This window comes from Oncorhynchus keta, chromosome 34, assembly GCF_023373465.1.
Source record: "Oncorhynchus keta strain PuntledgeMale-10-30-2019 chromosome 34, Oket_V2, whole genome shotgun sequence".
NCBI lineage: Eukaryota > Metazoa > Chordata > Actinopteri > Salmoniformes > Salmonidae > Oncorhynchus > Oncorhynchus keta.
Genome location: NC_068454.1, coordinates 41410530 through 41436114, shown reverse-complemented (window position 1 = coordinate 41436114; position 25585 = coordinate 41410530). Strand labels below are relative to the sequence as shown.

General features: G+C 44.3%; 1 protein-coding gene across 1 annotated transcript in view; it reads left to right on the top strand.

Moving 5' to 3' along the window:
- LOC118367144 (protein Wnt-6-like) overlaps positions 1–20108 on the top strand; it is a 30515-nt gene extending 10407 nt beyond the window's left edge. Inside the window, exons 4-5 of the mRNA XM_035750228.2 lie at positions 17020–17330; positions 18487–20108. Of these exons, the coding sequence (XP_035606121.1) occupies positions 17020–17330; positions 18487–18948 (773 nt within the window). The 3' untranslated portion in view covers positions 18949–20108. The remainder of the gene's footprint in view (positions 1–17019; positions 17331–18486) is intronic.
- The last annotated feature ends 5477 nt before the right edge of the window (positions 20109–25585 follow it).

Below are 25585 nucleotides of genomic sequence, written 5' to 3'. Positions count from 1 at the left end.
TTCAAGTGGTTTCATATTTCACATACGCCCTACGTCACACAGGCAGACAAAATATACTACTGTGTCTGTAGGAACCAGGGCTATCGCTCAATGCAAGCCATGTTGATCGACAGTGTCCACAGATCAATTCGTAAGCCAAAAATTTGCTCGGAACCGGTACCAGAACAACGCAGACCCCTATAAACAGGGAACTTTACATGTAAAAGGTTTTATGATGCTTTTGGGAACCCAGGCCCCGATTTGTTCCCAGACAGACAGATCTAAATAGCATCTTTGTAGCTTTCGTTGAGTGTAAATTTAGTGAAGAGTTTTTGCTGTCAGTATAAGGATTACAACATTAGCTACTCCTTTCACTGAGAACTGGAGAACTCAGTGAATCTCCTTGCCAAAATGGCAATTAATCATAAATTCCTCCATGTCTATAGGTATGGCTTAAGTGCTCCTATGTTTTGAAGCATTCCGAACAATTACCAAGATGTAGCTCTAATGACCATTTGTCAGTGCAGGAAGATCTGCAAGGACAGGTTCACTTCCTCACATGCACGCGGCGGGCTGGGGGTGCTGCGCCAAGTAGCTTACATCTTTCTCCCTTTGCAAAAATGACTGGAGGCTTTTTCTTCCTATATTCAAACATATAAACCAGAGATGTTGTTGTGTTGACTTATCGATGCCAGGGGTTTGCTGTGAGCTATGCTGGCTGCTTCGACATGTTGTCTCATGGTTGTAATGAAGTAATTTAGACGTGCTCAGAGACAATATGCAGTTGTGACAAGATAGAATAATCATAATTCTTCTGCCACCTCAGGAATGCAGCTCATTATTAGCTCTGTTAAAATGCTCCTGCTTCTGTCTGCTTCTCTGTCAATCATCATTTGGGAGCTTTGCATCGTCTGGCCGGAGGGAGGGGGGTTCTCCAGACTCCTGGAGAGAAAACAAACACCACTCATTTGAGGTCTTTCAGTATCTGTCCTTTCTAATGAATGTGACACACTTAGTCTATGTCCCAAATAGCACCTTATTCAGCGGTCAAACGGCCTCCACTCATCACTGTCAAGCGCTCCTTAAAACACTTCTGTGAGCAGGCCTTTCTAATTGACCTGGCCGGGGTATCCTGGAATGACATTGACCTCATCCCGTCAGTAGACGATGCCTGGCTATTCTTTAAAAGTGCCTTCCTCACCATCTTAAATAAGCATGCCCCGTTCAAAAAATGTAGAATTAGGAATAGATGTAGTCCATGGTTCACTCCAGACCTGTCTGCCCTTGACCAGCACAAAAACATGCTGTGGCGTTCTGCATTAGCATCGAATATCTCCCGTGATATGCAACTTTTCAGGGAAGTTAGGAACAAATATACACAGGCAGTTAGGAAAGCTAAGGCAAGCTTTTTCAAATTTGCATCCTGTAGTACTAACTCCAAAAAGTTCTGTGACACTATAAAGTCCATGGAGAATAAGAGCACCTCCTCCCAGCTGCCCACTGCTCTGAGGCTAGGAAACACTGTCACCACTGATAAATCCACTATAATTGAACATTTCAATAAGCATTTCTCTACGGCTGGCCATGCTTTCCACCTGGCTACCCCTACCCCGGTCAACTGCCCGGCACCCTCCACAGCAACCCGCCAAAGCCCCCACCATTTCTCCTTTACCCAAATCCAGATAGCTGATGTTCTGAAAGAGCTGCAAAATCTGGACCCCAACAAATCAGCTGGGCTAGAGAATCTGGACCCTCTCTTTCTAAAATGATCTGCCGAAATTGTTGCAACTCTTATTACTAGCTTGTTCAACCTCTCTTTTGTATCGTCTGAGATTCCCAAAGATTGGAAAGCTGCCATGGTCATCCCCCTCTTCAAAGGGGGTGACACTCTAGACCCAAACTGCTACAGACCTATATCTATCCTACTCTGTCTTTCTAAGATCTTCGAAAGCCAAGTTAACAAACAGATTACCGACCATTTCGAATTCCACCGTATCTTCTCCGCTATGCAATCTGGTTTCAGAGGCGGTCATGGGTGCACCTCAGCCACGCTCAAGGTCCTAAATGACATCATAACCGCCATCGATAAGAGACATTACTGTGCAGCCGTATTCATCAACCTGGCCAAGGCTTTCGACTCTGTCAATCACCACATTCTTATTGGCAGACTCGACAGCCTTGGTTTCTCAAATGATTGCCTCGCCTGGTTTACCAACTACTATAGAGTTCAGTGTGTCAAATCGGAGGGTCTGTTGTCCGGACCTCTGGCTGTCTCTATGGAGGTGCCACAGGGTTCAATCCTCGGTCCGACTCTCTTCTTTGTATACATCAATGATGTTGCTCTTGCTGCTGGTGATTCTCTGGCACACCTCAATACAGACGACACCATTCTGTATACTTCTGGCCCCTCTTTGGACACTGTGTCAACTAACCTCCAGACGAGCTTTAATGCCACACAACTCTCCTTCCGTGGCCTCCAACTGCTCTTAAACGCGAGGAAAACTAAATGCATGCTATTCAACCGATCACTGCCCTCACCTGCTCGCCTGTTCAGCATCACTACTCTGGATGGCTCTGACTTAGAATACGTGGACAACTACAAATACCTTGGTGTCTGGTTAGACTGTAAACTCTCCTTCCAGACTTACTTTAAGCATCTCCAATCCAAAATTAAATATAGAATTGGGTTCCTTTATCTCAACAAAGCATCCTTCACTCATGCTGCCAAACATACCCTCGTAAAACTGACCATCCTACCAATCCTTGACTTCGGTGATGTCATCTATAAAATAGCCTCCAACACTCTACTCAACAAAATGGATGCAGTCTATCACAGTGCCATCCGTTTTGTCACCAAAGCCCCATACACTACCCACCATTGCAACCTGTATACTCTTGTTGGTTGGCCCTCGCTTCATACGCGTCGCCAAACCCACTGGCTACAGGTTATCTACAAGTCTTTGCTAGGTAAAGCCCTGCCTTATCTCAGCTCACTGGTCACCATAGCAGCACCCACTCGTAGCACGCGCTCCAGCAGGTATATCTCACTGGTCACCCCCAAAGCCAATTCCTCCTTTGGTTGTCTTTCCTTCCAGTTCTCTGCTGCCAATGACTGGAACGAACTGCAAACATCTCTGAAGCAGAAGACTCATATCTCCCTCACTAGCTTTAAGCACCAGCTGTCAGAGCAGGTCACAGATCACTGCACCTGTACATAGCCCATATATCTACCTACCTCATCCCCATACAGTATTTATTTATTTATTTATCTTGCTCCTTTGCACCCCAGTATCTCTACTTGCACATTCATCTTCTGCACATCTACCCTTCCAGTGTTTAATTGTTATATTGTAATTACTTCCCCACCATGGCCTATTTATTTCCTTTACTCCCTTATCTTACCTCATTTGCACTCACTGTATATAGACTTTTTGTTTTCTTTTGTTCTACTGTATTATTGACTATGTTTTGTTTATTCCATGTTTAACTCTGTGTTGTTGTATGTGTCGAATTGCTACGCTTTATCTTGGCCAGGTCACAGTTGCAAATGAGAACTTGTTCTCAACTAGCCTACCTGGTTAAATAAAGGTGAAATAAAAAAATAAATAAAATAAAATTCCCTATATGGTGTACCTCATTTGATCAGGACCCATAGGACTCTGGCCAAACTCTCTGGATGAGGTGAGACACTGTGGCATAATGTCATAATGTCAATGAAATGATCCCAGTTAGACATGGGATAAATTGCACTGTAAAAAAAAAAAGAAAGTTCTTTCAATTAAATGTGATTAAGTAACACTTTCCGCTGTCTTTCTTTTTGTTTACTCAACTTTTTAGTCAAAGTGTTACCTGAACTTAACAAATTCGGCTCCAACAATAAGAAAACATAGGCAAGAATTCAGTCAACTTAAAGTGATGGCTTTGCTCAAATTATCTCATATGTTCATCCAACTAGGGTAGCTGGAGTCTTTGACAATTTTTTCAGAGGAAGGTCCTACAAATTGTCTCCAGCCACCCTAGTCATAGACTGTTCTCTCTGCTACCGCATGGCAAGCAGTACCGGAGCTCCAAGTCTAGTCATAGACCGTTCTCTCTGCTACCGCACGGCAAGCAGTACCTGAGCTCCAAGTCTAGTCATAGACTGTTCTCTCTGCTACCGCACAGCAAGCAGTACCAGAGCTCCAAGTCTAGTCATAGACTGTTCTCTCTGCTACCGCACGGCAAGCAGTACCGGAGCTCCAAGTCTAGTCATAGACTGTTCTCTCTGCTACCGCACGGCAAGCAGTACCGGAGCTCCAAGTCTAGTCATAGACTGTTCTCTCTGCTACCGCACGGCAAGCAGTACCGGAGCTCCAAGTCTAGTCATAGACTGTTCTCTCTGCTACCGCACGGCAAGCAGTACCGGAGCTCCAAGTCTAGTCATAGACTGTTCTCTCTGCTACCGCACGGCAAGCAGTACCGGAGCTCCAAGTCTAGTCATAGACTGTTCTCTCTGCTACCGCACGGCAAGCAGTACCGGAGCTCCAAGTCTAGTCATAGACTGTTCTCTCTGCTACCGCACGGCAAGCAGTACCTGAGCTCCAAGTCTAGTCATAGACTGTTCTCTCTGCTACCGCACGGCAAGCAGTACCGGCTCCAAGTCTAGTCATAGACTGTTCTCTCTGCTACCGCACGGCATGCAGTACCGGAGCTCCAAGTCTAGTCATAGACTGTTCTCTCTGCTACCGCACGGCAAGCAGTACCGGAGCTCCAAGTCTAGTCATAGACTGTTCTCTCTGCTACCGCACGGCAAGCAGTACCGGAGCTCCAAGTCTAGTCATAGACTGTTCTCTCTGCTACCGCACGGCAAGCAGTACCGGAGCTCCAAGTCTAGTCATAGACTGTTCTCTCTGCTACCGCACGGCAAGCAGTACCGGAGCTCCAAGTCTAGTCATAGACTGTTCTCTCTGCTACCGCACGGCAAGCAGTACCTGAGCTCCAAGTCTAGTCATAGACTGTTCTCTCTGCTACCGCACGGCAAGCAGTAGCTGAGCTCCAAGTCTAGTCATAGACTGTTCTCTCTGCTGCCGCACGGCAAGCAGTACCTGAGCTCCAAGTCTAGTCATAGACTGTTCTCTCTGCTACCGCACGGCAAGCAGTACCGGAGCTCCAAGTCTAGTCATAGACTGTTCTCTCTGCTACCGCACGGCAAGCAGTACCGGAGCTCCAAGTCTAGTCATAGACTGTTCTCTCTGCTACCGCACGGCAAGCAGTACCGGAGCTCCAAGTCTAGTCATAGACTGTTCTCTCTGCTACCGCACGGCAAGCAGTACCGGAGCTCCAAGTCTAGTCATAGACTGTTCTCTCTGCTACCGCACGGCAAGCAGTACCTGAGCTCCAAGTCTAGTCATAGACTGTTCTCTCTGCTGCCGCACGGCAAGCAGTACCTGAGCTCCAAGTCTAGTCATAGACTGTTCTCTCTGCTACCGCACGGCAAGCAGTACCGGAGCTCCAAGTCTAGTCATAGACTGTTCTCTCTGCTACCGCACGGCAAGCAGTACCAGAGCTCCAAGTCTAGTCATAGACTGTTCTCTCTGCTACCGCACGGCAAGCAGTACCAGAGCTCCAAGTCTAGTCATTGACTGTTCTCTCTGCTGCCGCACGGCAAGCAGTACCTGAGCTCCAAGTCTAGTCATAGACTGTTCTCTCTGCTACCGCACGGCAAGCAGTACCAGAGCTCCAAGTCTAGTCATAGACTGTTCTCTCTGCTGCCGCACGGCAAGCAGTACCAGAGCTCCAAGTCTAGTCATAGACTGTTCTCTCTGCTGCCACACGGCAAGCAGTACCTGAGCTCCAAGTCTAGTCATAGACTGTTCTCTCTGCTACCGCACGGCAAGCAGTACCAGAGCTCCAAGTCTAGTCATAGACTGTTCTCTCTGCTGCCGCACGGCAAGCAGTACCTGAGCTCCAAGTCTAGTCATAGACTGTTCTCTCTGCTACCGCACGGCAAGCAGTACCTGAGCTCCAAGTCTAGTCATAGACTGTTCTCTCTGCTACCGCACGGCAAGCAGTAGCTGAGCTCCAAGTCTAGTCATAGACTGTTCTCTCTGCTGCCGCACGGCAAGCAGTACCTGAGCTCCAAGTCTAGTCATAGACTCTTCTCTCTGCTACCGCACGGCAAGCAGTACCAGAGCTCCAAGTCTAGTCATAGACTGTTCTCTCTGCTACCGCACGGCAAGCAGTACCAGAGCTCCAAGTCTAGTCATTGACTGTTCTCTCTGCTGCCGCACGGCAAGCAGTACCTGAGCTCCAAGTCTAGTCATAGACTGTTCTCTCTGCTACCGCACGGCAAGCAGTACCAGAGCTCCAAGTCTAGTCATTGACTGTTCTCTCTGCTGCCGCACGGCAAGCAGTACCTGAGCTCCAAGTCTAGTCATAGACTGTTCTCTCTGCTGCTGCACGGCAAGCAGTACCTGAGCTCCAAGTCTAGTCATAGACTGTTCTCTCTGCTACCGCACGGCAAGCAGTACCAGAGCTCCAAGTCTAGTCATAGACTGTTCTCTCTGCTACCGCACAGCAAGCAGTACCAGAGCTCCAAGTCTAGTCATAGACTGTTCTCTCTGCTACCGCACGGCAAGCAGTACCGGATCTTCAAGTCTAGGTCCAAGGTACTTTTTAACAGTTTCTACCCCCAAGCCATAAGGCTCTTGAACATTTAATCAAATGCCTACCCAGACTATTTGCAATGCCCCCCTCTTTTACGCTGTGGCTACTGTCTGTTATTAACTACGCATAGTCACTTTAATAACTCTACCTACATGTACATATTACCTCAATTACCTCGACTAACCGGTGCCCCCACCCATTGACTCTGCACCGGTACCCCTGTATATAGCCTCACTATTGCTATTTTACTGCTGCTCTTTAATTATTTGTTACTGATGGGGTGGGGGGGGTTTCTTAAAACTGCGTTGATGGTTAAGGGCTTGTAAGTAAGCATTCCACGGTGAGGTCTACCACCGTTATATACAGGCGCATGTGACAAATGACATTTGATTTGAACTAGAAACTATTATTTGGACGTCTTAGGCTGTGGAACGAGTTACACACAGTGCTTTTAACATACAATGTTTTCAACGTACAGATTTGACACACATTGACCTACTTGATTACATTGTGCATGTACACAGTAATTAGTATTCAACATGTCCTCAACCTGGTAGTTGAACTCGGAACCTCTTGGTTCACAGCATTACAATATTCCTGCTACATCATCATCATGTCTGTGTCAATTACTGATTTCACCTGTATTGCTACACTTTGCACTTCACTGTAAATCTCAGCTCTGTTAAAAGTACACTCAAGAAAAGCTATTATGTTCGTCATAGTGATAGGTTGTGAGTTCAAATCTCAATTAGTGTATGAATGAACATGCAAAATGTATGTCAACGTGTGTCAACTATGTACATTGGAAACATTGTATGTTAAAAGCAGTGTGTGTGTGTGTAAACAGTTGCGCACCCTTTTTTAGTTAAGCTTCCCTCCAAAAACAAGTTCAACAAACACCATTTTTGCCAAAGTTTTCTCAAGTTGGAGCTAAGTTTGGGCCAAATAAATGTTTTAGTTCAGGTAACACTTGGACCGAAAAGTTGAGTAAATGAAATAAAGGCTGTGGAACCAGTTACTTAATAATAATTAGTTGAAACACCTAGATTATTTTTTTTTTTTACGGTGTGGACAAATATGAATGAACATACAAAACGTTTACGTACCACTGCGAACATTAAAGTCATGTACTATCCACTTGTTTTTAGGCAATTACTGTTCTCGGTAATGATCTACCACCGTAATTGCCTTAATCTCGGTTGTGTTAGAACCGATTAGCCCTGAAGTGTTAATTACACAGGGCTTATCCTGATCCTGTGTCAAGCCCTGACACTGATACGATCAAAGTGAAGATGTTGCCTCTTCTCTCCGTTCTAAACTCAGATAAAAGAGGGTGTAATGGCTTTGTTGTATCAGGTAACACCGTGCCACTTTCGATTACACTCTCACGGGTCCACTGGAGTTCAGCTACTGTAGCTCAATCGTCTCTCGTGTTTCCTCAATGTCATCTTTTTATTCACAGTAGTGTGCGTCCGTTGAACACCAGTGTTCAGCCACAATCTTAAACATTCCTCTGGTTGTAAGTTGAGGGCTTGAGTGGGTCATATGGCCTTGGACTAGAAATCCAGGGTCCAGGAATGGCGGAAGAATTGCAATATTTACCTGAAGCTTACTCCGCAGAAAGCACTACTGGGTGATCTGAAAAGTCATAGTCTTATCGATCAATATTATAATGCATGATGAAAGAAATACTGTATGTGTTGATTGAGAGATCAACAGAGCAGCTGCATTTCGTCAATTTTCAGATTATAGTCAAATCTGCTCGATATAAGGCTACGCATCATTTTTAAGGTGGAATGTGTGTCGTTTTGAGTACGTGTGTTTGTCTGCTTGATGCATGTTTAGGGATTGCGTGGTGTACTCACTGTTCTGTAAGTCTCAAGGTAACAGAATGGATTTCAGAGATGCAATGAGATATGTGCTGTACAAGGTTTGACCTTCCCCTGGACTGTGGCACAGGGCAGCAAAATCAATCAACCAAAATGATTCACACTCATCAGGCCGTGTCACATGTACTGCTGCATAGAGGGGCCCTGGGTTTCGTCGATTCATTTGAACCTGAACGCATGCATCATTGACTCAAAGATTGAGTATTATATTGTCTAATTCCTTGCAAAGCCCCTTCTGGCACCAAGTTATCTCCCAGGCAGGCCTAGGCGTAGGCTGCTGGAGGATTTTGGGGGAATATTTGTCTCTGGGGAAAATAGAAAAATGGTGTTCATTCAAATCAAGATATTTCTTTTAAATCTTTTTTTTTCATAACCTCTGCTCTCTTTGTCATGTAAGCGTGTTTTTATTATCTCAGTCAAGGGGCTGGGCCACATGATACAACTGTACAGACATACTTTTTGGTTGTGTTATAACGTTTCATTTCACTTCTATGAATGAAATGTCTTCTTTCCAATATAGACACGATGATTGCATTGCTCAGGATAAAGACGAGCGAGCAGGGGCTAAAGACGAGCGAGCAGGGGCTAAAGACGAGCGAGCAGGGGCTAAAGACGAGCGAGCAGGGGCTAAAGACGAGCGAGCAGGGGCTAAAGACGAGCGAGCAGGGGCTAAAGACGAGCGAGCAGGGGCTAAAGACGAGCGAGCAGGGGCTAAAGACGAGCGAGCAGGGGCTAAAGACGAGCGAGCCCGAGGGACATTACTGAAACACCTATGACTGTAGCTTGTCGAGACATCGACCTCCTCAGAGATTCTGTGGAGGCTGATTAGTTGTCTACGGTTCGATTTCTCTTCGCATCGTTTAAATCCCCGCCTCTCCAACTGAAACAGTAAACAGGCGTGACTGTTAGACATTTACCCATAATCCCTCTATGGACGCGTCACAAATGGCACCCTATCCCATATATGGGTGATTCAACAGAAGAGGGGTACATTGCTGTCCCACCCCAAAAACAACTATTAAAAAACAAAAAAATGATGCCTTGGAATGCTTTAATTCATTCCAAGGCAATAACAAACATATTGTTACATTAATATAGTACAAAATCATTGTTTATACACCTATTTCTATTGAGAGGTGGCTGTCCCACACCCTGACTCCTAAAGCACATCTTGATTTATGATATTTTTGTTTTTACCCCTATTATTTCAATAGAACATGTTGAGTTGTTCTATAATTACATTGGAAGACGCTGTTCTAATCAGTAGTTTTGTTTGTTTTTTAAAGACCCCCCACACACACAAAAAATGCTGTCCCACCTTTTGATGACACTACTGAAACACACACATTAAAAGACTGCAGAATTAATTAAGTGATGATGCCCGAGAAGCCGGTGTTTGGAGGATATTGGCATGGGTGCTGTTAGGCCCGAGACAAAGTGCCAATATATCCTCCAAACACTGGCTTCGAGGGGCAATCTCTCGCTTTTGTACAACAGGTTACCAACATATTCAAATAATGGTTGACATATTTTCATTAAAAACATTATTTTGATTAATTTCTTCATACTATTTAATCCGTCCACAATATATAGTCTTGACACAAATCTAGGGTTGCTACCCAAGCCGGCTGGTCATTCGTTCTATCGGTTCGGTTGCCAGAGACACAACCCAGTCATTCAGTCTTTTTGTTCTGTATCTATGGACGCGACCCAGTCGTTCATTCTAAATGTTCCATTGCCATTCTGGCTGGCAACGTTCTTATCTCTTGCTTGCTATCTAGCCAACGACGGCTAATTTACAGCCACGTCAAAAAGTGCAGCCAGAATAACAGGAAATTAGCTGCATTTGCATTTGTATAAGCTGTTTTCTATTGACATTTAATTGGACACATCCATAACAATGAGCTAACGAGGCACGATTTCACCTGGCATAGAACATTTGCTCTTTAGTCAGGACACTGTTGTTCAGAGGAGCTAGCCAACAACACAGCTAACACAATCGTCCCAACCACTTTCATTACTATAGGACAGCTGGAGATCGAATTTGAATATTGAAACAATGTTACAAATGTTGGAGAGACAGACAGCAAGGTTTATACAAATCTCTGCTGTTGAAAACAAAATGTTAGTCTAAAAGAAATGTGAGATAATGTCAAGATCAAGTTTATAAATTGCTTGGCTGGGCTGATGAGACAGTGAATTGCGCAGTCAGATAGAACAGAGTAAATAGGCATTTTAACGTCATAGATTTAGCCGGTGCTAACTTGTGGAATAGACACCGGCTGGAATGTTGTTTTAACCAATCAGCATTCAGGACTAGACCCACCAGTTGTATAATGTGCCTTAAGCCACACCCCTACAAATATCACCAGGTGAATGGATCGCACCTCTCTCCAGCATGGCCACATGGTGAGTAGTCTATGTGCAAACATTTTAGAGAAAAGTTGGTAAATCTTCATGTATTTTTAAGAAATGTCACTAGCGAACATCTAATATTTCAATAAATATGTAAAGTATGGTTTTGGGTAGAAGTGTGAACATTTAAATGTTAAAAAGTTAAATGAAATTGGGATCCTTAACGTTAAGAAAAATGCCTGCCTATACTGTGCCCCTCCTCGCTAGCTCGCTATGAAAGATGCGTGTGTTCTCGGAAGTACAGCAACTGATCAGTCTCCTCCTTTTAAAAAAAATACTGAATCTTAAGAATCGATTCCTAGTTGAAGATGGGATTTCTTTCTACGAAATGTTTTAGTAAGTCACAGTATTTAACTAACTTTGAAATTCTTTAAAATGGTTGAAGCCCTCAATTGCAATGTCCATACTTAAATGGGTCATATCCATCAAGAGTCCTCTATTTATCTCTATGATCGACACTTGATTTTTAGTCCGTAATGGGTCTGCGGTCAAACGACCACCCCTCATCACTGTCAAACGCTCCCTAAAACACTTAATATAATATAATATATATAATATATAATAATAATATAATAATAATAATATATGCCATTTAGCAGACGCTTTTATACAAAGCGACTTACAGTCATGTGTGCATACATTCTACGTATGGGTGGTCCCGGGAGTCGAACCCACTACCCTGGCGTTACAAGCGCCATGCTCTACCAACTGAGCTACAGAAGAACCACACTTCTGCGAGCAGGCCTTTCTAATCGATCTGGCCCGGGTATCCTGGAAGGATATTGACCTCATTCCGTCAGTAGAGGATGCCTGGTTATTCTTTAAAAGTGCTTTCCTCACCATTAAATAAGCATGCCCCATTCAAAAAACTTTGAACCAGGAACATATATAGCTCTTGGTTCACTCCAGACCTGACTGCCCTTGACCAGCACAAAAACATCCTGTGTCGTTCCGCATTAGCATCGGATAGCCCCCGCGATATGCAACTTTTCAGGGAAGTTAGGAAAGCAAAGGCTAGCTTTTTCTAAACAGAAATGTGCATCCTGTAGCACAAACTTCAAAAAGTTCTGTGACACTGTAACGTCCATGGAGAATAAGAGCACCACCTCCCAGCTGCCCACTGCACTGAGGATAGGAAACACTGTCACCACCGATAAATCCACGATAATTGAGAATTTCAATAAGCATGGCTGGCCATGCGTTCCACCTGGCTACCCCTACCCTGGTCAGCAAATTGCCAGAGCCTCCTCCATTTCTCCTTCAACCAAATCCAGATAGCTGATGTTCTGAAAGCGTTGCTGGGTTAGACAATCTGGATCCTCTCTTTTTAATTTTTAAAATGTTTAATTTCACCTTTATTTAACCAGGTAGGCTAGTTGAGAACAAGTTCTCATTTACAACTGCGACCTGTACAAGATAAAGCATAGCAGTGTGAACAGACAACAACACAGAGTTACACATAGAGTAAACAATAAACAAGTCAATAACACAGTAGGAAAAAAAGAGTCTATATACATTGTGTGCAAAAGGCGGTAGGAGGTAGGCGAATAATTAAAAAAAATCTGATTAACACTGGAGTGATAAATGATCAGATGGTCATGTGCAGATAGAGATACTGGTGTGAAAAAGAGCATAAACGTAAATAAATAAAAACAGTATGGGGATGAGGTAGGTAAATTGGTGGGCTATTTACCGATGGACTATGTACAGCTGCAGCGACCGGTTAGCTGCTCAGATAGCAGATGTTTAAAGTTGGAGAGGGAGATAAAAGTCTCCAACTTCAGCGATTTTTGCAATTCGTTCCAGTCACAGGCAGCAGAGAACTGGAAGGAAAGAATGGCCAAATGAGGTGTTGGCTTTAGGAATGATCAGTGAGATACACCTGCTGGAGTGCGTGCTACGGGTGTTGCCATCGTGACCAGTGAACTGAGATAAGGCGGAGCTTTATCTAGCATGGACTTGTAGATGACCTGGAGCCAGTGGGTCTGGGGAAGAATATGTAGTGAGGGCCAGCCGACGAGAGCATGCATGTCGCAGTGGTGGGTGGTATAAGGCGCTTTAGTAACAAAACGGATGGCACTGTGATAAACTGCATCCAGTTCGCTGAGTAGAGTATTGGAAGCTATTTTGTAGTCGAGGATCGGTAGGATAGTCAGTTTTACTAGGGTAAGTTTGGCGGCAGGAGTAAAGGAGGCTTTGTTGCTGAATAGAAAGCCGACTCTAGATTTGATTTTAGATTGGAGATGTTTGATATGAGCCTGGAAGGAGAGTTTACAGTCTAGCCAGACACATAGGTACTTATAGATGTCCACATATTCTAGGTCAGAACCATCCAGGGTGGTGATGCTAGTCGGGCGTGCGGGTGCAGGCAGCAAACGGTTGAAAAGCATGCATTTAGTTTTACTAGCGTTTAAGAGCAGTTGGAGGCCACGGAAGGAGTGTTGTATGGCATTGAAGCTCGTTTGGAGGTTAGATAGCATAGTGTCCAAGGAAGGGCCAGAAGTATACAGAATGGTGTCGTCTGCGTAGAGGTGGATCAGGGAATCGCCCACAGCAAGAGCAACATCATTGATATATACAGAGAAAAGAGTCGGCCCGAGAATTGAACCCTGTGGCACCCCCATAGAGACTGCCAGAGGACCGGACAACATGCCCAACATGCCCTCTGCTGCCTCCTGTAGTCCACGATTAGCTCCTTCATTTAGTTGACGTTGAGGGAGAGATTACTTTCACTCCGCCAGGGCTTTCACCTCCTCCCTGTAGGCTGTTTCATTGTTGTTGGTAATCAGGCCTACCACTGTTGTCGTCAGCAAACTTGATGATTTGAGTTGGAGACGTGCGTGGCCACACAGTCATAGGTGAACAGGGAGTACAGGAGGGGTCTGATCACGCACCCATGTGGGGCTTCCGTGTTTGAGGATCAGTGTTGCGGAGGTGTTGTTGCCAACCTTCACCAATTGGGGTCGGCCCGCCAGGAAGTCAAGGACCCTTTTGCACAGGGAGGGGTTCAGACCCAGGGTCCCGAGCTTAGTGATGAGCTTGGAGGGCATTATGGTGTTGAAGGCTGAGCTGTAGTCGATGAACAACATTCTTACACAGTAAAAAAGTGGGTGTAAGAATTAGTGTTGACTTATTTGAACCCGGGATGAGTTTTTTTCAACATTATGAGGAGTCAATGAGCTATAGTGTCGGAGTGTAAAATTATGCAGCCATTGCAGTGTAATTCAACTCAATTCAGTGGAATGAAAAAACGTGCCAATCCTCTGCTGTGGTTGTGGATGATCATTATTTCAACTTACTTGTCAACGCAATTGTAAGTAAGGTCAACAACTAATAGCAAGGTTTTCACTTTGACATTTACTTAATTGTAGAGTAATAGCCTATATATGTTAAACCAGTGTTATTACACATTTTAACACACCATTTTGAGTCAAATTAATTTTGTAGACTGGGACCAAATGTTATCTGAAACAGTGTTGAATTAAACTCTATTGGAGTTAAATTAACACTTTTATTTTTTACTGTGCAGGGCAGCAGTGAAAAGGCAGAAATAAACAGAAAGATATTTATTGATTGTGATATTTATGTGTATCATATTTGATATGGTTTCAATTAAGTAAGCAATTAAGTTCCTAATTAAGTTCCTAATGTGACACCTGGCCACTACCGAAACGCCTGATGTTTTGCCACAGAGACAAAGTGACAATTGAAACATCTAACGAACATAACTAATTAGATGCATAATGAATCAATAAGTTTCAGATTCTGTCACGCCCTGACCTTAGAGATCCTTATTTATTCTCTATGTTTGGTTAGGTCAGGGTGTGACTCGGGTGGGAGAATCTATGTTTTCTATATCTTTGTTGTTTTTGCAGAGTGTGGTTCCCAGTCAGAGGCAGCTGTCTATCGTTGTCTCTGATTGGGGATCATATGTAAGTTGTGATTTTCCGTTTGGGTTTTTGGGGAGTTATTTTCTGTTTATCTGTTTTGTTGCCTGACCGAACTGTGCGCTTTCGTTTTTTCTACTTTGTTATTTTGTTGCGGTGTTCAGTTGATTAAAAATCATGAACTCCTACCACGCTGCACCTTGGTCCCCTTCTTCAACCCACGAGAGTCGTTACAGATTCATAAAATCAACATTGAACCTTTCATAGAGAATAATAGAGATTATATTTCTATAAATGAAATTGAAATATTTTGACGATCTGGTTAAAAATCATGTTTTTTTCCTATTTTGTAAATGTTGTCTGCAAATAACGTTTAATAAATGTATCTGTAATAGAAGGTTAATCACAATGATCACTACTGTGCATGGTTCTCGCTTTGCTGCAACTATCACTATGTTTCGGTAGTGACAAATTTAGTGGCTTGGAGTTCGGTACATTATTTCAAATATGCAATACAAACAAAGTGTGTGAGTAGTAGATATCACGGCAGGTTGCTGGCACCTTAATTGCGGAGGACGGGCTCGTGTCAAGGGCTGGAGCGGAATAAGTGGAATGGTATCAAATACATCAAACACATGGTTTGTGTGTTTGATGCCATTCCATTGGCTCCGTTTTAGCCATTGTTATGAGCCGTCCTCCCCTCAGCAGCCTCCAATGGTAGATATGTCTATCTGACATACAGTGTGTTGTAAGACGTGCTTAAAGTTTTGGAGAAATAGGATACAAAAAAAAACATTTAACCCCCCAATTTGCATCACTTCTGTAGAATGGCCTATATTCACTGAGATTACAACACATTAAGAACACTTTCTCTTTTAATGACACATACTGACCCAGTGAATCCAGGTGAAAGCTATGATCCCTTACTGATGTCACTAGTTAAATAAACTTCTCAGATGAAGGGGAGGAGACATGGTAAAGAAGGAATTTTTCAGCCTTGAGGCAATTGAGACGTGGATTGTGTGTGTGTGCCATTCAGCGGGTGAACGCAACTCAACATTAGGAAGGTGTTCTTAATGTTTTGTGCACTCAGTGGACCCTGGTCGAAAGTAGCGCACTATAAAGTGAATATTGTACTATTTAGGACGCAACCTATATGAAACCTCCTGCAAAAGCAGACATGACTGGCCTGTCTAAGAGAAGTCTCAACAGAAGTTGTTGAGTTAGTCAGCTCTATCCCTTCTGTACGCTCAATTGTCCTGGAAGGAGAACATTTGTCCCCCCCTCCCCCCCAGATCTATTACATCCTAAACCTGAGATGAAACAGGGATGATGTGGGATGGGGAATGGCCTTAACAATGCACACGACAGGCAGGCAGGCAGGGAAGGGCTTTATTGGAGCAGAATGTGAGGAGAACTGTGTGTTCAGGTGCTGGTCCAAGCTGGGCTGGGGCTGAGGCTGGGTCTGGGCTGGCAGGGAGACGCCACACACACAGAACCGGCCTGTATGGAGCCATCAGTGGGTGTGCAGACGGACAGCTGGTATTAATATCACCGGGTGCTGGTCTGAAGGGCCCTCGCACGGCACCGATTCCGTTTAACTAGATTTAATGAATCCCATTCACTGAATCATGCGATATGGAATTGGCACAGGGGTAAGCGGTGACGACACGCTCATGTCTTCCAGCTCCAGAAAATAAATGTCATTCATTTCAGCTTCGACACAATGGACAACTAACTGCCTACCTCCTCTTCTCCCCCATAGCAGCTAGGAACACTGCATAGACATGTTGTATTATCCAAAGCAACAAAGGACAATACAAATTAGAATGATGTTGTGGTCCCTAAGATAAAGACAGAGGATCAATCTGCAGTTGCAGCCGTACATCCCTCTGGGCTAGAGGGGTAAACTCCCCTACTACACAAATAGTCCTGCAGCTGTGTCCTAGCCCCCCCCCCCCTATCTCAGATACCAGTGGTATCAGCACGGTATGTGACCTGGGTCACTGTTCTGTTCACTCCTCTGATGATACCCCTGTGTGTGTGTGTGTGTGTGTGTGTGTGTGTGTGTGTGTGTGTGTGTGTGTGTGTGTGTGTGTGTGTGTGTGTGTGTGTGTGTGTGTGTGTGTGTGTGTGTGTGTGTGTGTGTGTGTGTGTGTGTGTGTGTGTGTGTGTGTGTGTGTGGGGGCGCGCGTGTCTTTCAGACATCCGGGAGACAGCGTTTGTGTACGCCATCACAGCGGCTGGGGTGACCCACACGGTGACTCAGGCCTGCAGTATGGGGGAGCTGCTGCAGTGTGGCTGTGAGGCGACCAGGAGCAGGGCTCCCCCCCGGCCTGCCTCCTCCTCCACCACCACCTCTGGCGAGGGAGTCAAGTGGGAGTGGGGCGGCTGTGGAGACGACGTGGAGTTTGGCTACGAGAAGTCCAAGCAGTTCATGGATGCCAAGAGGAAAAAGGGCAAGAGTGACATCAGGACGTTGATCGATCTCCACAACAACGAAGCAGGACGACTGGTAGTGAATGAACTTTTCTTTTTTTTAATAAGAATTGTGGCACTCCTTTTGTACTTTTTAATCCTTTATTACAAAGGGTAGAGATAGAAAGGAAATGAAGCTGAAAGGGCCCCTTGCTGCCAGCGGTAAAATGTACAGTACACATGCTCCAGAGGCAGCAGCTTAGAACACTAGACCATCCCAGGCTGTGAATGGAATTTTTATAATTCCCCCCAAACACACTCATCTCCTATCTTTTATTTTACCTGTGCTGATTTAAGCAAAAGTACAAGCAAGCATACATGTCAAATGTTTTCAAGTGTCATCAAGTGAAATTCTTTAATTTATTTGTATGGCTTTTTTTTTAAACAAAGTTGAAAATTGGTGAAAAAGTGCTGAAAGTATTCATTATTTAGCTGAATGTTCCTCTTTTTATCCAATGCATCATCCAAGACAGCCTCTAGCTGTAGTTCTGTAACAATGTAAACTGATATCTTAACCAGAATCATATTTCGGATAAAGGAAAACAAGTGTGAGCCTCAGTTTTCAAGGCTTTAAGGCAAGTAGCTGCTACTTTTTCTCCTTGTAAAACTTTAACCTTTTCAGGTCTTTGTCAAGGACTCAATACAGTACATGTATGTTAAAAATGTAAAATATTGCATTCACAATGGCCTCCTTGTTGATAGGACGAGAGGAGCATTGCACTCAGTTAGGAGGTTGTCTGCTCTTTTGAGAAGCCAATTACAGGTTATTGCTTTGAATTTCCTGGGACTTTGTTCACCCCTGTCAGTATTGCTTCATCACAGTATGTTACATGGGCACACAAGCCAAAACCTTTCCCAAGGGGTCAGAGACAGGTAAATGGGGAGGAGTGGCTATGTAGTTGGGCCAATTATAGTCTCAAGAAGACAGGTTTTTGAATTAAACAACAAGAAGAAAAGGTTGGACACATGTAGAAAAACAACCGCATGAGGCTAAAGACTTAGGAGGGTAGAACGCTGCATGCCAAAATGGGTTTTAATTACCTCAATTGTAACTCAATTGATCTCTGTTCTGATGTCAAGGCCTGTGAGCTCTGGGAAGGCCAGAGGCCGGTTGGGGATGGGGGAAGGGATACATTCCTTCTGAATAGAGTCTGCTTTAATCTCACCTATCTATCTCTGTGTCTTTACTACAGGCGGTGAGGAATTATATGAGGACTGAATGTAAATGTCATGGCCTGTCCGGGTCTTGCACACTCCGGACCTGCTGGAAAAAGATGCCTCACTTTCGCGAGGTGGGTGATCGCCTCCTCGAGCGGTTCAATGGCGCTTCCAAGGTGATGGGAGGCAATGATGGCAAGACCCTGGTTCCCGTAGGCCAGAACATCAAGCCTCCGAGCAAACAGGACCTGATCTACTCGGCCGAGTCGCCCGACTTCTGCTCGCCCAATAGGAAGACGGGCTCGCTGGGCACGCGGGGCCGCATGTGCAACAGCACAGCCATGGACGTGAGCGGCTGTGACCTGCTGTGCTGTGAGCGTGGCTACCGAGACGAGACGGTGGTGTTCGAGGAGAACTGCCTCTGCCGCTTCCACTGGTGCTGCGTGGTGCAGTGTAAGAAGTGCTCGGTGAGGAAAGAACTCAGTCTCTGTCACTAGCATTACCATAGTGAAGCTGGGTTGGCTCCAGGCCTGGCCTCTTCTGCCTCACACGAAAGATGCACTGAGATCATGCTCCCACAGTTCAATTCAGGAGCACGCTGAGAGATTAGTATCTTATCTAGGATCATCTTGGACAGACAGCTGCAGTAACTCTTCTCTCAAGCTGTAGAACAGTCCAGAATGGCCGCTACTCCAGTGCTCACCACATAGAGCTCTATGACCCAGAAATGGAGGCTCTTTTAGGTTCTTTTTCTAGAAACCCACCGGAGGAACTTACCCAACAACTGTTCCAGCTCTCCAGAGTGGAATATTGAAGGTCACACCTAAGGTTAAAAGTTCAAATTCAGCTCTGAGAACACTCTAGAACTGAACGGTTCGGTCCCATCTCATAGAAGACCATCAGACAGCTTGGTACCATTCTCAGTCGTCGGTACGGAGGTCGTTGCCTCTAAAGCAGTGGTTCCCAAACGTGTTTGCGCAGTGACCCACACACCAGAAAATAGCATAACAACTGTTTCTAGCCTCAAACCCAATGCCAACGCCCTCTAGGAACATGCTTACAACCCACAATTAGGGAAACACTCTTCATAGTCAGTTAACCATGTAACTACAAGTGAGGACTATTGTAACAAAAGCATAATGACTTTTGAGTGTGGAAAATAAGACTTATGGTCTTGGTAACAAGACAGCAAGCACATCAGCATGCTACGTTTCTACACACGGTAACTGGAATGTGATGGAAGAAAGGAAAATGGACACGCACAATGTGGAATACAGGTATCAAGCACAAAACGTATGAAAAAGGGAAATCTGGGGATTATTTGTTTGGAGGACGAACCCCATCACGTTTCATGGTGAGGAGCTGAACTGACACCCGAGACTATTATTTATGGACATTTTATGACAAGACTACTCATAGTGATAAGGTGTGGAACGTGCCTACCGTCTCTCTGAAAAGCACTTTGAACATGGGAGCTATCTCTGTGAACCATATGTTACGTTGGTTGTTGTCTGAGTGGTTTGCAAATGGAGAAACGTGTTACAACTTTCTTTTTTTTTCGTACGAGGTGCAGTATCGAGAAAGTATAATATTATGTGTATCTGTTTAATATACAGGGCTTTTGTAATGCACTTTCAATTAAAGCATTTGCTGCGTATAGATTTGTTACATATAGTCATGTTTTGCAGAATGGCCATTCCACAATCACATACAATGCTGACAATGAATCCATCCATTTGTCTCTTTGATAAGTCAACTCGCTGAAGTGAGTTGTACATCAGGAAGCCCATTTATTTTGACTCTAAGGCCTACGTTCTTCGGAATAGGCAGATCAGATCTCTGCTTTTATTTTATTTTTTTTTATTTGGGGGCAACAAAACCTATCTTCACCATCATTAATAATAACAATCACTTACGAAGCGTGTTGTACCCAAACGCGCTGTACATTTTCACTTTTTACGTGTATAGGTCAAAGGTATTCTAGTGTACTGTGTCTTACCCTTCCTTTAGAGTATGATTTTGTTGCTACTTACCTTTCAGGGATCTGTAAGATCTTTTGTTGGGCAAAAGAGAAAGAGAGGGAGAGAGAGACAGAGAGAGAGAGAGAGAGTACAATGAGGGATGACATCGCTACAATTTATTGCCAATATGCCATGGTTTATGACCAGATTATTCCTTGCCAGAGGGTTCATCGTTAATATTGTTACCATGACAGTGGATACACACTGCACAGGATTATTCTGTCTTCAGAGCTACTAGTCCTGTCTGTGGAGTCAGCACCATTCGATTTTTCATTTACCTAAATGTAGTTTTTGTGCAAAAGCATATCACGTTAAGGTATAAAAACTTGGTATAGTGGAACTATTCTGACTGAGCTCTGCAACAATATTAGGCATTCTTTACATGGTAAAGTGGTCAACTATTCTGACTGAGCTCTGCAACAATATTAGGCATTCTTTACATAAACAGTCGAATTGGCCACTTTACCATGTTACGTTTAGGTTGCAGTCTACCAAATCAGGAAATCAGACCAAATGTAGCTATTCCTATGTGAGACACACTCAGTGGCCAGTTTAGTAGGTACACGAAAATGGTTCGCTCCTACAGAGAGTGAGTCACGTGGCTATGGCTTGCTATATCAAGCAGGCAGACGGGCATTGAGGCATTCAGTTACTGTTCGATTGAACGTTAGAATGGGCAAGACGAGTGACCCAAGCGACGTTGAGTGTGGCATGATCGTTGGTGCCGGGCACACCAGTTCCAGTACCTCGGAAATTGCCGGCCTCCTGGGTTTTTCACCCGCAACCGTGTCTAGAGTTTACTGAGAATGGCGTGACAAACAAAACAAACATCCAGTCAGTGTCAGCCCTGTAGGGGAAAATAGCTTGTTGATGAGAAAGTTCGAAGGAGAATGACAAGAATCGTGCAAGCTAACAGGGGGGCCACAAACAGACAAATACCGGTGCAGTAGAACAGTGGTGTGCAGAACAGCATCACGCAGCGTACAACTTGTCACGGATGGGCTATTGCAGTAGATTCCACTCCTTTCAGTCAAAAACTACAAGAAGTGGCACCAGTGTGCATGCGATCACCAACACTGGACAACTGAGGGTGGAAAAACATTGCCTGTTCCGACGAATCCCGTTTCCTGTTGAGTCGTCAGGATTTGCCATAAGCATTATGAGTCCATGGTCCATCCTGTGTGTGTGAAATGTTTTCCTAGCGACGTTTGAACACCACACCTTGTAGAGGGGGGTCTGACCCAGTACTAGATGGGTGTACCTTAAAAAAACTGGCCATTATATTTTCCCCATAGAACAACTTTAGGACTTGTTGGGCTGCCAGGAGTTTTTCGATGTTACTGCATGTATGTTTAAACAGCCCTTGTCAAAATGGAAGACAGCTGCTTTGACGGTTTGATTCAAGGCAAGACCCAATTTCCAAGTTTTGAAAACATCATTTTGTCAGGGCATGTTGAATGATCGGAAGAGAATTCGTCAGCATTTGTTTGGATTCAGAGACAGGATTTTGACTTCCATAATTGCTTCTTCATTGATTAAACTTTTGTATTCTACAAAGTTAGTCTCATATCCATTTTGTTATTTTCCAGTTACAGTATGTGTAGAAATGGGAATGAATTGACAAGTGAGTTTCTGCATTTACTATACAAATAAAAAGTCAACTGTTCTCTCTACTCTTGATTTTTGGGGTATTTCATTTAAAAAATATTTTTGTTGTATTTGATGTGAACTACATCAACTTAACTTTTTTAGACCAAGATAAAGCAGAGCTTTAGATTCATTACCCTTGTATAAACTGGTAGATTTATAGAAACGTATGTCACTTTTTCCTTCCATTGACCTTCAACACATAGTGTAAGTGTTATTTCTAACTGGTTGACTTCATACTGGGTCAGGGTTGAGGGTTTCACCTCACTCCCAATGACCATTCTCAAAAAGATCTTTTCGACACTTCTGCTTCAACTATATCCTTTTGCCACTCAGCAACAAAGGTGTTGTTTTTAGTTATTTATGGTGTTGGGGAGGGGGGGTGGAAAACTCCCGCTGTATTAGTTTGAGCCTTGCAAGTCGACACAAGTTCATATTATCCAGGAATTCGCATTGCAGTGGAGCCAGCAGTGTTGAAGGCAGAGGTAGGCCACAGACATGGAGAGCGCCTGAGGCGCTCTCTCCTCAAGCTGCCACGGCTCAGCAATGGTAAAGTCAGAGAAACTGCATAGACAGTGGATAGATTTATAGAAGCTCTGGTATTAATGTGGCTGCCTCTCTCGCTCTCCCTGCCGTGTTTCAATGAAGAGGTTGTACTTTTCCATATGTCCCCCCCCCCAAACAGTGCCCCGAGGAATGCGGTGTATTCGGAGATCTGTCTGTCTTTGCCCGCTGATTGTAAAACACACAGAGACATTAATGAAGGCCTGCCACTGTAAGTGGATATATGTCATGAGGCAGACAGTCATTTCCTTGGATCAATCAGACCAATAGGAGTCCTCCTGGGGTAGCGTCTGGTTATCGTAAGGGCAATGAATGAACTCCCGGTGGTCTAGTCACTGAGCTTAGAGGTTATCATTAAAGGTGCATACTGTAGGTCTTTAGATACTAGAACTTTTGTTTATGTCCCAACTGGCACCCTGTTCCCTATCTAGTGCACTACTTTTGATCAAGACCCATATGACTCTGGCCAAAAGTAGTGAGTGCACTAAATAGGGAATAGGGTGTCATTTGGGAAACATGTTTGTCACAGAGAGTAGCTGTCGATATGAAGTCCTCTCAAAGCCAGTTAAATTGACTTAAACGTGAATCTCTTCTTGTTCGCTCCTTTAATCAAGGAGATCTTTCTCTGTTGTCAGGCAGCTTGACTCGTTGCTAAGAACAAAGGAGAGAGTGAGAGCTAGAGTAACTGTTACAACACAACACCACAATGTTCTGTGAACTTTTGTGAATTTCTCTTGCTCGTCACTGAGATGCTATCGACTATAAATCTACTCACAAACGTTGTGTGAGATTTAATCCGATCCATAATCAATCTAATTATAACCCACAGAGTGTAAACCTCCGTGTTCTAGCAGTGTGTGAGCGCTGTGTTTGGATGAAACAATGATACTCACGAGCGAGACGTCCCGCTGGAGCTGGAAGTTCAGCTGTTGTCTGCGTGGTGGACTGACTGAGAGGGGCCCACCATGGTCCGCGGCATCATACTATGTGAGTAACACAATTACCTACAGTGTATCATTACTTTGGCTGGATGAACATACAATTGAGCACTCTTTGTTTAGTAAAAGTAGACCTCCTTGTTATCCTTTGCAGTAAAAACATTGCTGCTTGGTCGGGGGGTGATTGAGGAACCTGCTGTTTTAGGTTGACTTGGCAATGCCTGTTCAAAAGAAAACAGGCTTCAGGACAGTCACTCCAGGACTGTGTCAATAAACAATGTTGTTTGCGAACACTCCATACGGGAATTCCCTAATGTAGTTGTCTCTGTCTGGAATCAAATGTTGATTTCACTGTTTGAGTACATCCCTCTTGTTGAGTATTTATGATACAGTATATGGCTCAGTTTCTCTGGTGTCCTGGGGCCGTATGTGTCATGCGTCTCAGAGCAGTAGTGCTGTTCTAGGATCAGGTCCCCCTGTCTATGCAATCTTATTCATTGTGATCGAAAAGGAAAAAAAACACCTCAAATCGGCACTGAGATTCAGGGCCAATATAGAGGACAGTATGATCTTTTGACACAAGATGGCGCTGTTTGAACAGGGTGTTTTTTTCCCTCTCCCATCTGAGCCATGCTTCAAAGACAACTCCTCGAAATGTTGCGTCAGGGAATAGCTGGTTAATTGCGATGGATGACTTGCAACACCAATACCTATGGGTTTGGAGCTTTTTGTTGACTTGTGTGGCTTTCAAATCCTCCACTCAGTATAACTCTCTGTTCAAGGCCACTGGCCAGCCAAAGTGATCTGTCGCCTGGTCAGCCTGGTCAGCTCAGTGCACGAATGTCTCCGTCCCAAATGGCATTTCCTTATATAGTGCACTACATTGAACAGAGGAGCCCTATGGGCCCTGGTCAGATGTAGTGCACTATAAAGGGAATAGGGTGCCATTCGGGATGGAGACACTCGTGCACTGAGCTGACCAGACCTAGTGGGCCAGGTGCTTCAACAGACTGAAATCCCTGCTTTCTCATCCTTATCTTCATCTCTGTCACCTGAGATCACTCCACTTAAAGGTTTTGAAAGATGCCCGGGCTCAGCATATCTTCAGATCTCTATCTTCACCCCGTTTCTCTCCTCAGATTGCTCATCGATAATGCCTCAAGCCACTTCTTTCTCCTCCTTTCTGGGGTTTATGTGCAGTTTACGTAAAAGTTGTAAAAGTTCCGCTCCGTAAATTGTTGCGATCCTTTGTCTTGATCAACAAGACATTGGTGAATGATTCACAGGAGGCCATGGAGAGAGACAGTCCAGATGATTGGGTCAGCACTGCCTATGAGAGAGAGAGAGAGAGAGAGAGAGAGAGAGAGAGAGAGAGAGAGAGAGAGATCCCACTACAATATTCCCACAGTAGAGCAAACAAACAGCAGATATTTCAAAATGTGTATTCTATCCCAGCAAACATGACCACATTGGCACGATTTGTGCCCAATGCAGGAAAAAATATTGGCCCCATATCGGCTGCCAACATTGGGCCAATGCACCTTTGCTCATTGGCTGGACATTAGCCCCGAAGGCATTTGCCACGTGTGGCCTTGTGTGAGTAGCCCATATCTGATGAAGGCAGCCCTCACTTTGTCTGAAATAAGCACAAAGAAAATACTAGCAAATATTCCCAAATTGGCCCAATGCAGGCTAAAATATTGTCCCCGTGTAGGCTGCCCACATTGGACCAATGCATCTTTGACATTTATTAAGTATTTCATTCAATGCATAAATTGCATAATTTCCAAGTGTTAAAGGTTTTTATGGAATGTGATACATTATTGTATCAGAAAGACATCTGTAATAGTCCTATGTGTAGCTGGTGTAGAGAGTCAGGCGCAGAACAGCAGATATGAGTAATCAACGTACTTTACTCAAAATACAAAAATACACAGCAACATAGCGAGCCCACAAAAACGGAC